This window comes from Protopterus annectens, chromosome 2.part1 (genome assembly GCF_019279795.1).
Source record: "Protopterus annectens isolate FY-2018-M chromosome 2.part1, PAN1.0, whole genome shotgun sequence".
Lineage (NCBI taxonomy): Eukaryota > Metazoa > Chordata > Ceratodontiformes > Protopteridae > Protopterus > Protopterus annectens.
In genome coordinates this window covers 400,226,427-400,240,013 of record NC_056729.1, presented here as the reverse complement: position 1 = coordinate 400,240,013, position 13,587 = coordinate 400,226,427, and the positions used below count along the sequence as shown (strand labels likewise).

Here is a 13,587-nt window from a genome sequence, read left to right as displayed (position 1 = left end):
ACTCATATACCAAGTAATGGAAAGAATTATCATGGAAATGATTAACAATGACATAGGAAACCTTCAGACACTGGACCCAACCCAGCATGGTTTCATCATAGGCAGTTCATGCATACTAAACCTGGTGGGCTTCTTTGAGAGGGACACCAAAACAATGTATGAGGACAAAACAGTGCATACCGCCTAGCTCAACCTAGCTAAGGCATTTGATACAATACCCTAGGCTACTCGGGTATTGTAAACAAACTCATGGAAATAGGCATAAAACCCTATGTAACTCACTGGATAGCCAGCTAGCTCACAGACAGGATCCAGGAAGTTAGGACTGTAGAGACACCTCCAGAAAGAGGCTGGTCACCAGTGGAGTCCCTCAGGGCTCTGTGCTGCGTCCACTCCTTTTTGGCATCTATTTTTTTCAGAAGCCAGAGCTAATGTCAATGGCTTCCAGCTTACCAAGTTTGTTGTAGATTGCAAGCTAGGAGAAATCATTCAATGTCCCCAAGATACTAATTTCTTGCAATAAGGTCTAACATAGAAAAATGACTGGTGCAAAAGGCGCAACTTAAAAATCAAGGCCAGAAATGCATATTAGTACCTTTTAGGAAGTTGGCCACCCAGGGAAATTGCCTCACTGGTACAATACCCCTGAAAGTAGACACAGTAGTCAGGCATGTGAGGACTCATGTAGATAGCTACCTGACTTTTGAACAACATGCATCTAAGATTGTAAGAAAATAATTCCTTGTCACTCAACTTCTAAATAAGGATATGGCATCAAGGTCCATGGAAGTCATGGTGCCACTGTATTCAGCCATCATCAGACCCATCATTGAGTATGATTGAGTATAATGTGCCCCTCTGTATATACCTGACCAGACACATGCACCAATGGGAACATCCTCAGAGGTTCATCTCAAAAAGAATTCAAGGCCTAAACACAATGTATTATGTAGGTCACCTCAAAACCCTATTTCTATAGCAGTCAAGATCTCCTAGATTGTCAGCTTAGCCACTTATTGTTATTCTGCCTGCAGTAATATTTTCTTCACAGCTTGTCACGTTTTCTTCCTCACAGTGTTTTATTACCTGAAAGTTCTTTACTTGTAATCCATTTAAAGTTTTGATTAATATATATTTCATTCACAATAACTTGGATATGATAACTATGTTGTAAGGAAGAGACAATTCCATCTGCATCATATTTCTGCATTAATGTTGCCAGGTCAGTACTATTCAATGCAATCTGAATGTGGAGATATTTTTGGGTAACACAAACCAAACAACTTCAGATATTCATGTTTAATAGAAATGACCCAAACATGTCATAAAAATATGCATTATAAATTGCATTAGTTATTTGGAACTCACAATATATGCAGAAATGGGACAGGTTGCCCTGGAGATGTAGACGAACAGAACTCTGCAAAAAGTGCTTTGTTTCTCGCACACAGTTAATTCCTCATCCATATGTTGTAGATTTGTTTGACTTATCTTCATATTCACTTGTCAGTGCTGTTTTTACTCCATTATTAAGAGTCTACACTACAGTCTTAGTCTCTGTCATTTAATAGGCAGACTTTAATTTTATTTCTTAAATATCAAGCCTCTCACCTACACAATTGCTAACCTTGTCTGTCCACTTTTATTTTGCTCCCCGCTTTACCGTTGTGCTGTTTTCTTATGAATGCAGTGACGGTCATAAGAATAACTACCATATGATTCCATATTTTCCAGGTTTTTTTTGTTTTGTTTTTCTGTTTAATAGGACTTGTCATTTTAAGCAGTCACTGAGTACCTGTAAAGTATTAAGACTAAACACATTTTGAAGATAGGTCAAGAACTATGACTTATCATGGCAATATACTTTGTAGTGTACTTTAAAAAAGTTGCAAAATTTCTACTTTAAAATGTTTACAAAATTTCTGAAAACTTTCAGTTTTAAAATCAAATGGCAAATGTTGTTTTAGGAACATTAGATACAGTTTCCATCTGTCATAGAGTCCTTCAGTGACATCTTGCAAAACAAACATTTCTACAAGGCTTTCAGCTTACCCCAGAACATTTGTTTACTTCAGATAAGTGGCATATCTCGGTGTGCACAGCAGACATGGCAGTGGTCTCATAGCCCTCTTTACGAGGCTGAGACTTACTAAATCTAAACATAATGTTCAAATCTCGCCGAAAGTTCTTGTTGAGTAAGCCATAGAAGACAGGGTTTACACATGTTGAAATCATTGCCACAACATGACAGATTAGAAACATGTAGTTATGGCTACAGCTTGGGATTATCTCATGGTTCCAGTCAAAAATAATATTGAAAATGTTAAGCGGAAGCCAACAGATTGCAAATGCTGAAACAATAGCTATTAGCATGATGTTAACTTTGTGAGTGTCATTGGTTTTCCTCTTATTGTCTCGTATTCTTCCCATCACATCCTGGTGGTGCTTCAAGTGCAGGTGTATCTGTAGAAAACATAATTGTGAAATAATATTTGTATTATTCATATACATAAAATACAGTATATTTCTATTTAGTCCGATAATGCCTTACATGCACCTCAATTTTACAAGTGATACAGGTCAATTCTGCAGTCATTTTTACATTATAATAGTTAAAGAAGGGAACATGTTAATTTAGTGTTATACTTCTTCTCTCCTAACCTTTTTGCTGCTCTTCTAGTCCTGAGTCATGGCTGAAAAGGGTCTTTGTCCCAGCCCACCTACCCAGTTAACAAGCAAACAAACAAGAAAACAGACAAATAAATAAACAACTAAATAAATACATGTGTGTCATTCTATGGAGGTCCAGTGTGTGTCAGCCTGGAAAGAGAAGATTGACAGCCCTACATGTTTCCCAGAGATAGCCTGCTTCTATCTCCTCAAGAATTATGTATATTGGCCAAACCCCACCCCCCAGAGTGCCTTTTTAGGCAGTCTCAGTCTCCTTCATCTTCCAACCTAGTCACACAAGACCAGGATTATATAATGGTACTTTCACTAGATTATAGAAGCCTATATAATATATTGCACTCCATACAAGCTTTTCTGACCTTAGAAAATATTGATATATGCACTCTCATAGAAACATGGCTCAAGGGCAATGATAAAATATCCTTCCTATCCGGATTCAGTGCCTACCGCTCTTTCAGACCAGCTCTGGGTACAACTGGTGTACAGGTGGTACAGTCTCCATATGCCTATGAAATTCTGTAAGTTCATGGCAAAACAATGAATGTGATTGCTTACCATGTCCTAGTTAACTAAGAACCCCTTTTATGATATCAGCAACTCACGAGGCATACTCAGACAAATTGAAGCTCCTAGCAGTATTCTTCCTGGTGACTTCAACTATGTATCCATAAATTAAGAAACATACAGTACTACAAACAGATACACACAGTGCTTCCTAGAATTCGCAATATGAACTCCTTAGCTCAGATACTGCATTCCCCAGCTACAGGGTCAAAAATACTGGCTTGCTCCACACAGTTATGACTCCATTATGCCCTATACCCAGACTTTCCCCATAACTGGTAAATTTGTAACTGCCATTCAGTAGTATTTGCAATGAGGGTCAGACTTGCCCATAATCCCTGTGGCCTTTAGAGTTTTTTTAAAGGCAAAGCTGCTAGAGGTAACTAATGACCTGATGCAATTTAAAAACTTCCACCTCCCTTGAAGACCCAGTAGCAAACACTGCTGCTTTTAAATGTTTTTTTTTCACATCTTATTGAGTGCATACAGACATTGGTCTCACTCCAATACAAATACAGTGCTAAGTTTAGGAATAAACCCAGATGTGAAACAAAAGCATAAGCAAACAATATAACAAAAAGAAAAAAAATCGAAAAAAAGTCCTTGTCTTGAGAAATAACCTAAATACATCACACTCCAGATGGAAACTTAAGCTGTTAAACAAAATACTTAGCTGAAAAATTAAATCGCCTAAAGAAAGGTTGTTGTTGTTGTTGTTAAAGAAAGGTATGGAATTAAAATTGTCAAGGACAGCTATAATGTCCTTTTTTATTTCTGTTAGAAACCTTAAGAACAATATTCAACACTGCACCAAAGTGACAACATAACAATAAAAGCTACTCATCCTTTCAGGACATAGCAAACATACTAGCAGATAAGCTTAGCTCAGACTTTACCCCCCCCCCACATACTAGTAGATAAGATTAGCTCAGACTTTACCCCCCACATACTAGCAGATAAGCTTAGCTCAGACTTTACCCCCCACATACTAGCAGATACACTTAGCTCAGACTTTACCCCCATATACTAGCAGATAAGCTTAGCTCAGACTTTACCCCCCCCCACATACTAGCAGATAAGCTTAGCTTAGACTTTACCCCTGACTCACATACACACATTCCACTGTTTCTGAAATCAGCCACAGATCATTATGGATCAGTTCCTAAGAGCACTAGCTTGAATACAAGTTCTGTGGGTCCAGATAATGTGCTTGTCTGCGTTCTTGTCAGTACAAAGTACAGTCTCACCAACTTACTACTAAATCTATTCAACCTCAGCCTTGAAACTTGCTTTGTGCTGAAAATATGGAGAGTAGCTGTGGTCATACTCCTCTACAAGGATAGATCCACCACTGATCCTATAAACAAAGAGAGTATGATCATTATCATTATCATTCCTGGACCCAAACCAGTGTAGGTTTGCAAAAGGAAGATCCTACTTAGTAAACATAGCAGACTTCTTTGAAAAAAATATTGAGGCATTGGATGGGGTTAAATCCACACACACCACTTAATATGACCTAGCAAAGACCTTCAGTACCATTCCACATTCTAGTACTATCAACAACTAACCAAAGCAAATGTAAGCACTTATGTGACCTACTGGTTACTAAACTGTCTCAAATTAATCAGGGTAGTGGTCACACTGTCCTTTAAAAGGCTCATTATTAGTGAGGACCCCCAGGGATCAGTGATAAGGGACTTCTACTTGGTATAATTCTGCAAGGTTAAACATGATGTTAAGGGTTAGTGGCAGTCCAAATCCACAGATGATTGCAAACTTGGAACTATCATCAGTTCCTCAGAGGACTCTCAGATCCTTCAGTATGTCCTAATACATAAATGCCTATGATGCCAGCACTATTCACCAAAGCTAAATGCTAAAAAGTGTACAAATGTGCCCTTAAAGTATTATCTCTCTCTACCCCATCCCACAAAGATTCTTAAGGGGTGACCTCTGAAAGTGATATGTTTCTTGCAACATTTTTCAACACAACACACCCTGTAAACAGTTGCGATACTTAAGACAAGTGTGATACTACTGATGAAGTGTTAGCATTCTGTAAGTATAAGAAATGGCATCCACAACTTAACTCATTGCTTCCTACCAAGCAGACTGACAAGAAAGCAGAGTTGTTTTGCAGCCTTTAAGAGGATATTCATCTTATAAGGAAAGTGCCCCGTACTCCTGAACAATGCACACAGCTTTCAACTTCTGAGGTCAAGAATCTGGGGCAAATGCAAAAATAATGGGGAAAAGGTAAAATATCAAGGGCAGTTTTACACATTACTCTAACTCACTCAAAATGTTAATAGGTCAAAAGGCTTGCTTCAGTATGCGTTTTCTGAGCAGTAAGAAGTACAAAACTCTGATGTTTGGCATTGTTAGCTGTCTGCAGTCCTCAGTGATTCATCAGAAAATTAAAAATTTACAAGGGGCAAGGCAAAAATCTGAGACAAATTGAGGGATATTCTGCAAAATCAGGGACAATTGAAAGGCATTGACAAATATTCTCTTCATAGTTGCAAAATATTATTTCTAACATACTGTTACAGATACATACTTCAAACTAAAGCATTTGTTTACCTTTGCAAGTGGCATGTGTCTGTACTAGTTCAAAACTAAGAGCTGTCACATGAAAAGTTTCCCAGAAAAGGCTATAAAATCATTTCAATTTTCTCCCTTGTGTGCATTTTTTCTGCACACAGTTGGAGACTTGTGATTACTTCTTCTTGAAAAATTTAGACGTCACATGCTGTTTCATCCCACAATAACATTAATTTTAAATGTTAAAAGGAAAAAAATGTTTAACTTTTTTTTTTCAAACACAACCTTCTTGTATGGCATCAGTTGTTAATCTTCCTATGTCACCATTTTGTGTTTAACCCAGGAAATATATGTGATCTCCAGTGCTGATTCATATCTCTGCATTCTGATGTTGTATGCGTGTGCTTGTGCGCGCACATGTGTGTGTGTGTGTGTGTGTGTGTGTGTGTGTGTGTGTGTGTGTGTGTGTGTGTGTGTGTGTGTGTGTGTGTCTGCTGAACTATCTATCAAAGCTGGGCTGTCCTTTAGATTCACTGAATGTTTTGTTCAAGTTCAATAAAGTTTAGATGTAGTTGTGTAATATGAAAACATTTCTAGTTTCACTACCAGAGGAGTCTGGTAATGTTTTCATTTGTAATCCAGGAGGAAGGTTTTTTTTTTTATATTATTATTAACCGTGTGGAGGTTTTGCCTAGCCTCATGTTAGTACAAACTGCTCATTTAACTGACTAACACTCCAGTTAGTTATTTCTGAGTATACAAATGCCTGAACTACAGGTATATTAAGCTACTTTACTTCTGGGAAACATACGTCTTCCTTTGTCAGTTACAGATACACTGTCTGTTCTCTCATTGAGTACAAGCAGCTCCACTATTTCCAAAGCAAACTATGCAATGCTGTCTCCATGTGTGCTGCTATTGGAAATTATGTCAATACAACTAAAACTGGGGGATTAAACATATTTGCTGCCTATTCCATCTTCATATCCCTGTTGCCTTCGGTCACCAGTGCCATGTAAAAATGTATTGTCTCTTTTTATTAATTTATCTTAACCTTCTGAAACCTTGTTGGTTATGTATTTACATTTTACACTCTATCCTATTTGCTTAATTACTGAGAAATATTCATAAATATTAATTACTTTTCAGAAGTGGTCTTTTTGTTGTTTAATCACTAACAAATGTACATTGCTATGTGTTATATAGACAAGTTCAGTATTTTCAAAAAGTATTAATTTTTATCTTGTACATTCTGATTTAATTGTTTATTTTTTTATGTTTGCGCGTGTGAGTGTGTCTTTAAATTTTGGTCTCTGCAGACATTTTTTCACTGTAAATTGTTTTATGTCATATCTTCCATTGAGTATTGCTGTGTTGTTGACAATGTATATTATCTTTTTTAACAGTAGGTATGACTGTTAGTCTCTGCATACATTTTATTGCTGCATTTTGCTTATGACACAACTCCAGTATTTAGCAGTATGGTTTTAAATGCTGGTCTCTATATGTAATTTGTTACTGTATCTTGCTCTTTGTTACTCCCACATCAGTATATTGTAAAGAATGTATGTTATGTGTATACATGTTATCTTAAAGGCCTTTGTTTTTTTGTGTGTGCGTGTGTGTGTGTGTGTGTGTGTGTGTGTGTGTGTGTGCGCGTGCATGCGTGCGTGTGTGTGCTTGCATGTGCGTGTGTATGTGCATGCGTGCGTGTGTGTGTGTGTGTGTGTGTGTGTGTGTGTGTGCATGTGTGTGTGTGCGTGTGTGTGTGTGTGTGTGTGTGCATGTGCATGCGTGTGTGTGTGTGTGTGTGTGTGTGTGTGTGTGTGTGTGTGTGTGTGTGTGTGTGTGTGTGTGTCAGATGCAGCATTTGTTAACATTTGCAACAAACTAATTTGCCTCATTTTCTAACCAGTTACAGTTAAGTTAATACCTATTGATCAGTTATAACTGTGCCTTCCTTTTGAATTACTGTTTCCAATCCCAAGGAAAGACATATGTTGCATGCTTTTCATTGCGATTGTTAGTATTACTGTTACCACTTCCTTCCAAAACCCCATAAGGGTTATTGTACCCACAAAAAGAGTTGGGCAATAGACATAACCAGAGCTGTACAGCTTTCTCTATTTTTTGTTACAATTATAATGAGTTTTAGGAACATGTTCGTTAAGCAAGTCACTTAATTAGACACTGCTTCTGGGTTACCACTGAAAAGGGATTGTGCATCCAGTGGCCTTCCTGATTAACAAGTTACTATTGTAACTATGATGTCATCTCCATGCTTTGCTAATTTAATTTTGTGCACAGAAAGCTGCAGTATAAGGTATACATTACATGAGATAGTGATGATTCTTGGTGCAAGTTATTGAAAATGTGATGGCTACACTACTTTTTAGTGACTGCTGCGCAAGGTAAGCTCTCATTTCATATAAGAAGAACTGGGTCAACATCTTATTTCCCCCTTGAGAAAAATCCTTCTAATCATTTTATTTAATTTATTTATTTATTTTGCTTTTGTGTACGAGGTTTGTCCAACTGGGCTTAGTCAAAAAAAATCCTTTTCAGAAGAGGGCTTGGGTGAAAAGCTCCAAAATATTACAAACATTTTTAAACAGACATTCAGTATTAATATACATTCAAAATTACACATATACTTGCTAATTACATTACATTCATATGTAAACAAAGGAAAGGAAACTATTACAGTATAAAAGATGCTTATGCATTAGTACACATTGAACGCTGGCCATTTGAAAAGGTGTGTTAGTGAGTTTGTCAAACAGATAATAGAGCATGTGACAAGGGCTTAGAAATTCAAATACATTTATTTACTGGGAAAGACCAACTTGGAATGAAACAAATTTTCATCTGAGGTTTGGGGAGAAATGCTCCAGACACATGCATTTGTAATGTGGGAGGAAACCAGAGTACCTGGAGAAAACCCACATGAATACAGGGAGGACATACAGACGGCACTCCAGCCAAGAATCGAACCACAGAACCTCTTACTGTTAGGTGATAACACAACTGCTGCACCACTGCACTATCATGGAGGTGAGAGAAGGGACTTGGTAGGAGAGAAAATGTTAATATTATAGTTAGGATGTAGGGTACAAAGCAGGGTCACAGACTATATATGTGACTATCATAAGGTTTATATTAAAAATATAGAGGTGGGGATAGCAGTGTCACAAAGTAATCTATATAGCTGAGAGATGCTAATAAAACTATTCAGGTATTGGTGAAGACTGGTTGTGGTGTTACAGGATTCTGACAGAAGAGAAATGGTTTGACAATATGACAAGCTGAAGATAATAGTATCATTTATCCTGGAGATGCCCAGGAGCAGAGCCATTGATTTGATAGGTGAAGCTTTAGTTGTGTTTTTTAAATGAGTTTGCAATCTGAATGGATTTTGATGGTACTGGGATGTGGTTTCATAGCTAGCTATACTATTTGAATATATAGAGGATCACCTGCAGTATTAAATGATTTGTTTATGGTGACTAGTGTGTTTTTTTTTTTCTATACAGCATAGCATTCTTCTTGGGAAGTAGTGCTGTATTAAGTTATTAAGGGCTGGGCAATTTTCTGGCTTATAGGGAGGTATGTGCATTTTGGTTATTTGTGGAAGAGCTAGGTGATATGGTAGTTTTAACTGTTTTAATTCTTTGAGGGCTAGGCAGTGGTGAGTTCTATTGTTATGGTTTCCTGCACATTTGGCTATTTTATTATAATATTTCACAAGTTTAGACAGTTGTGAGACTTGAAGGTTGGTAAAGATTGGGGCAGCATAGAGGAAGGATGGGAGTAAAATGGCAGAGGCTGTCAGTGAAGTAAGTTTTACTCTGTATAATGTATCATCTTTTTGATGACTTTTGTTAAACAAGTATGACACATGGTGGTTGAATATCTTCTGGCCATCTGTGATGACACCCAGTAATTTTGTGTTGGCTTACTTGTTATCAAGATGATGATAGTGAATAGTTTTGCTTTGTTAAGAGTATTTTTTGGGGGGTAGATGCAGTTCTAAATTATTTACCCATATTTCAATTGATAAGAAGCATTAGTGTGTAAGGTCTTGGAGATTATACAGAGATTTGGCAGAGTAGATTAGGCTCAAGTCATCAGTGCATTGAACTAGTGCAGATTTTTTGTAGCAGTGTCGAGGTCTTTGATGAATATGTTAAAAAGTATGTTGCCTGGTATGGATCCTTGTACGACACTAATACTTAATGGCAAGAAGGTGGAGAAATCATTTTTCCATTTAATTGGTTGTGCTCTGTTTGAGAGGTAACTATGGAACTACTGCAGTGAAATGTTGGCGAGCCTTAAGGTTGAAAGTTTATGTAAAGTTTCTGATGGGAGACAGAATCAAAAGCTTTTGAAAAATGTAGGAAGATAGTGGAGATTATGCTTCGAGGGTTTTAGCAGGTGCTGACAGTATTATCAAAATTCAGCAAAGCAGTAATTGTGCTGTGAGGAGGATGGAAGGGGCATTGGCATTACCCTTGTTGATGTGGGGTTTTTCCATACCTCCTTACATTATATGCACAGCTTCCATAATTGCTCTTAAGTCTGGCAAGGGTAAAAAAAAACGGATTCAACCCTGACTATTTTAACCAAAATAAGTACTTATTTCTTAAGGAGTCTCTGAAATGTGAGTGGATAAACAACATTTCTTTTTTATATTTGCTTTTATGGTGCATTAAGTAACACTGTAAGTGTACAACAATGTGTATGCATGATGGCATTAAAAAGGCACATAAAGAAAGTGGGCAACATGCACACAACCTAAACTAAACAACTTTTTTTTTCTCATATTTATCAGTATTGTAGATATTTGTATATTTAATGATAGCATCATAAGAAAAGTAGCCTCAGAAACAAGGAACAGTGTATCATGTACAAGGTGATATGACTTACCATGTGTGTGTGTGTGTGCGTGTGTGTGTGTGTGTGTGTGTGTGTGTGTGTGTGTGTGTGTGTGTGTGTGTGTGTGTGTGTGTCTGCAGTGAAATAGTCTGTGCAAGATATAAAGTCCCTGATAAAATGAAGAATGTAAAAATATATGAAACATTCCATATTTTGAAATATATGCTTTAATAAAGCATTAACTGCCTTTGCATAAAGAGTCTAAGTATGTACTCATGAACCTATAGGGTGGTAGTAGAAATGACAAAAACGATGTTGGATAATATATACACATCCTGAACTATATAGCTTATGAACATAGAAACTTAGAAACAATACTAGGCAAGTAAGTACAGGGACCATAAGAGGTCTAGCCATTTACACCTTTAAGCAAACACATAAATGTTCTTGCCATGCTTTATGAATACCTTATAATGCCTACTTCTCAAATCAAGGAAATCCTTACATGATAACCCTGGTTGAAAAATGTGAATTCCCATCCAATCATCAAGCCAAGTCTGCAGTGGTACTTTTTTCCACAGGCTAGAAACATGCTGAGTTAGGAACCTATACCTCCAGCAAGCCTTGTTTATTTGTTTAAAATGAAGTCCCTAGTATGAGAATTTGAAGAGCCACTGGTCATACAAAGGAAAAGGCCAAACAAGACTGGCACTTTCATGGCTCAAAAACTGAGACACAGATTACCTCAGAGCAGCCTGTATGCTACTGAGCATGAGGAGGGTTACCAGGCTAGCTGAAAGGCCTTTCATTTATGCATGTATTTGTTTATTTACTTATTGGTTAACAATTATCGAGGGCCTTTCTATCTCAACAATATGTGTGGATTTGTTACATACCAAACATGACACTGTATTCATTGATAGGTTTGATAAAGGAAGAGTACATTGACAAGACTACTTCTTTAGATGTTCAAGTTATTTCTGTGGAAATCACCTGAGCCAGATGGAAATATTTGCTGACTATAGTGGAAACATGATAATCAAATGAGAGACAGAGAGAGAGTTGCTCCATAACACTATCCCATTACATAAGGGTGGAAACTCCACAGAACCATCTAACTTCCATCCCATTGCTATTCTTTCTCCCCTCTCCAAAATTCTAGAAAAGTGTATTCATTCTCAACTGCTTTCCCACCTTACTCAAAACAATCTTTTAACCAACACCCAGCATGGTTTTAGGCCCAAACATAGTACTAACACAGCACTTTTATCCTTCTCTCATACAGTAGCTGAGGTCAGAGACAATAATAAACTTGTGTCTTGCCTTTTCTTAGATCTGTCAAAGGCTTTTGACACTATTTCTCAGAAGTTTCTACTTCAAAAACTTTCCCAGCTGAACATTTTTATCCCCACTCTAAATTGGTTCTCTAGTTACCTGCCCAGTCGCTTACAAGCAGTTAAATTGCAAAATTCCTTCTCACCCTTTCTGCCAGTTCAGACCGGTGTTCCTCAAGGTTCAATTCTTGGCCCCCTCCTTTTCAACCTCTTCACCAATGGCCTACACACTGCCAGCAATTTCTCCCCTATCATACAGTATGCAGATGATTCAACTCTGATTTCTATTTCTGACTCTATCAATAACCTCCACCATATCACCCAGTCTTCATTTCACTCTGTTGAGAAGTGGCTCTCCAACAATCAACTTATCCTGAACCCCTATAAAACTAAGCTCTTACTATTCCTACCCAAAGCTCTAGCCCATCACAAATCCACCTTTCTCGTATCCTCACTAAATGGCACCATCATATCACCAGATTTATACACTAAACTCCTAGGTGTCATCATTGACGACCAGCAGCTCAAACTAGACCTCCACATACTTTATTCTATAAAGAAAACACACCAAAAACTGGGCCTGTTATATAGAAACAGCAAATTCCTGACCTCCAACTCTAAACTACTGCTAGCCCAATCCTATTTCCTCTCCGCCCTCCTCTATGGCTCCCCTCTATTTTCCGATTTACAATATAACCAAAACTTGTCCAAACTTGTAACAAAATTTCTAGATTTGTCACCAGCAGCCCCTATAAATCCCATCACTGTTCTGCTCTCAAAAAACTACATTGGCTCAAATTCCCACACCTTCTGTTGATTCAAGCTTTCTGAATTCTTAATTCTAACTCTGACTGAAAATCTCTGTCCAACCTGATCTCCTGGTTCACCCCTCCCCGATCCATGTGCAGCTCTGATAAACTCTTTCTACAAGTCTATAAACCCAATATTAACATAGATAAAATACTTTATAAACACTCCATCTCCCTTATTTGGAATAATCTTCCACTCCATATTAGAAGTCATACCTCTCTTCCTAACTTCAAACATGACCTTATTTTGTACCTCCATAACAACCCTGTATGTACCTGCAACCATCCTACTTAACTCCTCCCTTTCCATATTCCCATTTCTCCACTAGACTTATCATTAAGACGTTTTTCTCTTTTTTATCTTACTTTATCCAGTCTGCTCTTCTTTCTATACCCTCCCTCTTTATATAATTTACTTTATCCTACTGCTCTTCTTTATATACCCTCCCTCTTTATATAATTTACTTTATCCTACTGCTCTTCTTTCTATACCCTCCCTTGTTATATAATTTATTTTATCCAATCTGCTCTTCTTTCTATACCCTCCCTCTTTATATCATTTACTTTATCCTACTGCTCTTCTTTCTATACCCTCCCTCTTTATATAATTTACTTTATCCTACTGCTCTTCTTTCTATACCCTCCCTCTTTATATAATTTACTTTATCCAATCTGCTCTTCTTTCTATACCCTCCCTCTTTATATAATTTACTTTATCCTACTGCTCTTCTTTCTATACCCCCCTCTTTATATAATTTACTTTATCC

The 13,587-nt window shown here is 37.4% G+C and overlaps 1 protein-coding gene across 1 annotated transcript in view; it reads right to left on the bottom strand.

The window, feature by feature from the left end:
• Positions 1-2,043: 2,043 nt before the first annotated feature.
• LOC122794850 (neuropeptide Y receptor type 1-like) overlaps positions 2,044-13,587 on the bottom strand; it is a 210,684-nt gene continuing 199,140 nt past the window's right edge. The window contains exon 4 of the mRNA XM_044063454.1: positions 2,044-2,463. Within this exon, the coding sequence (XP_043919389.1) occupies positions 2,044-2,463 (420 nt within the window). The remainder of the gene's footprint in view (positions 2,464-13,587) is intronic.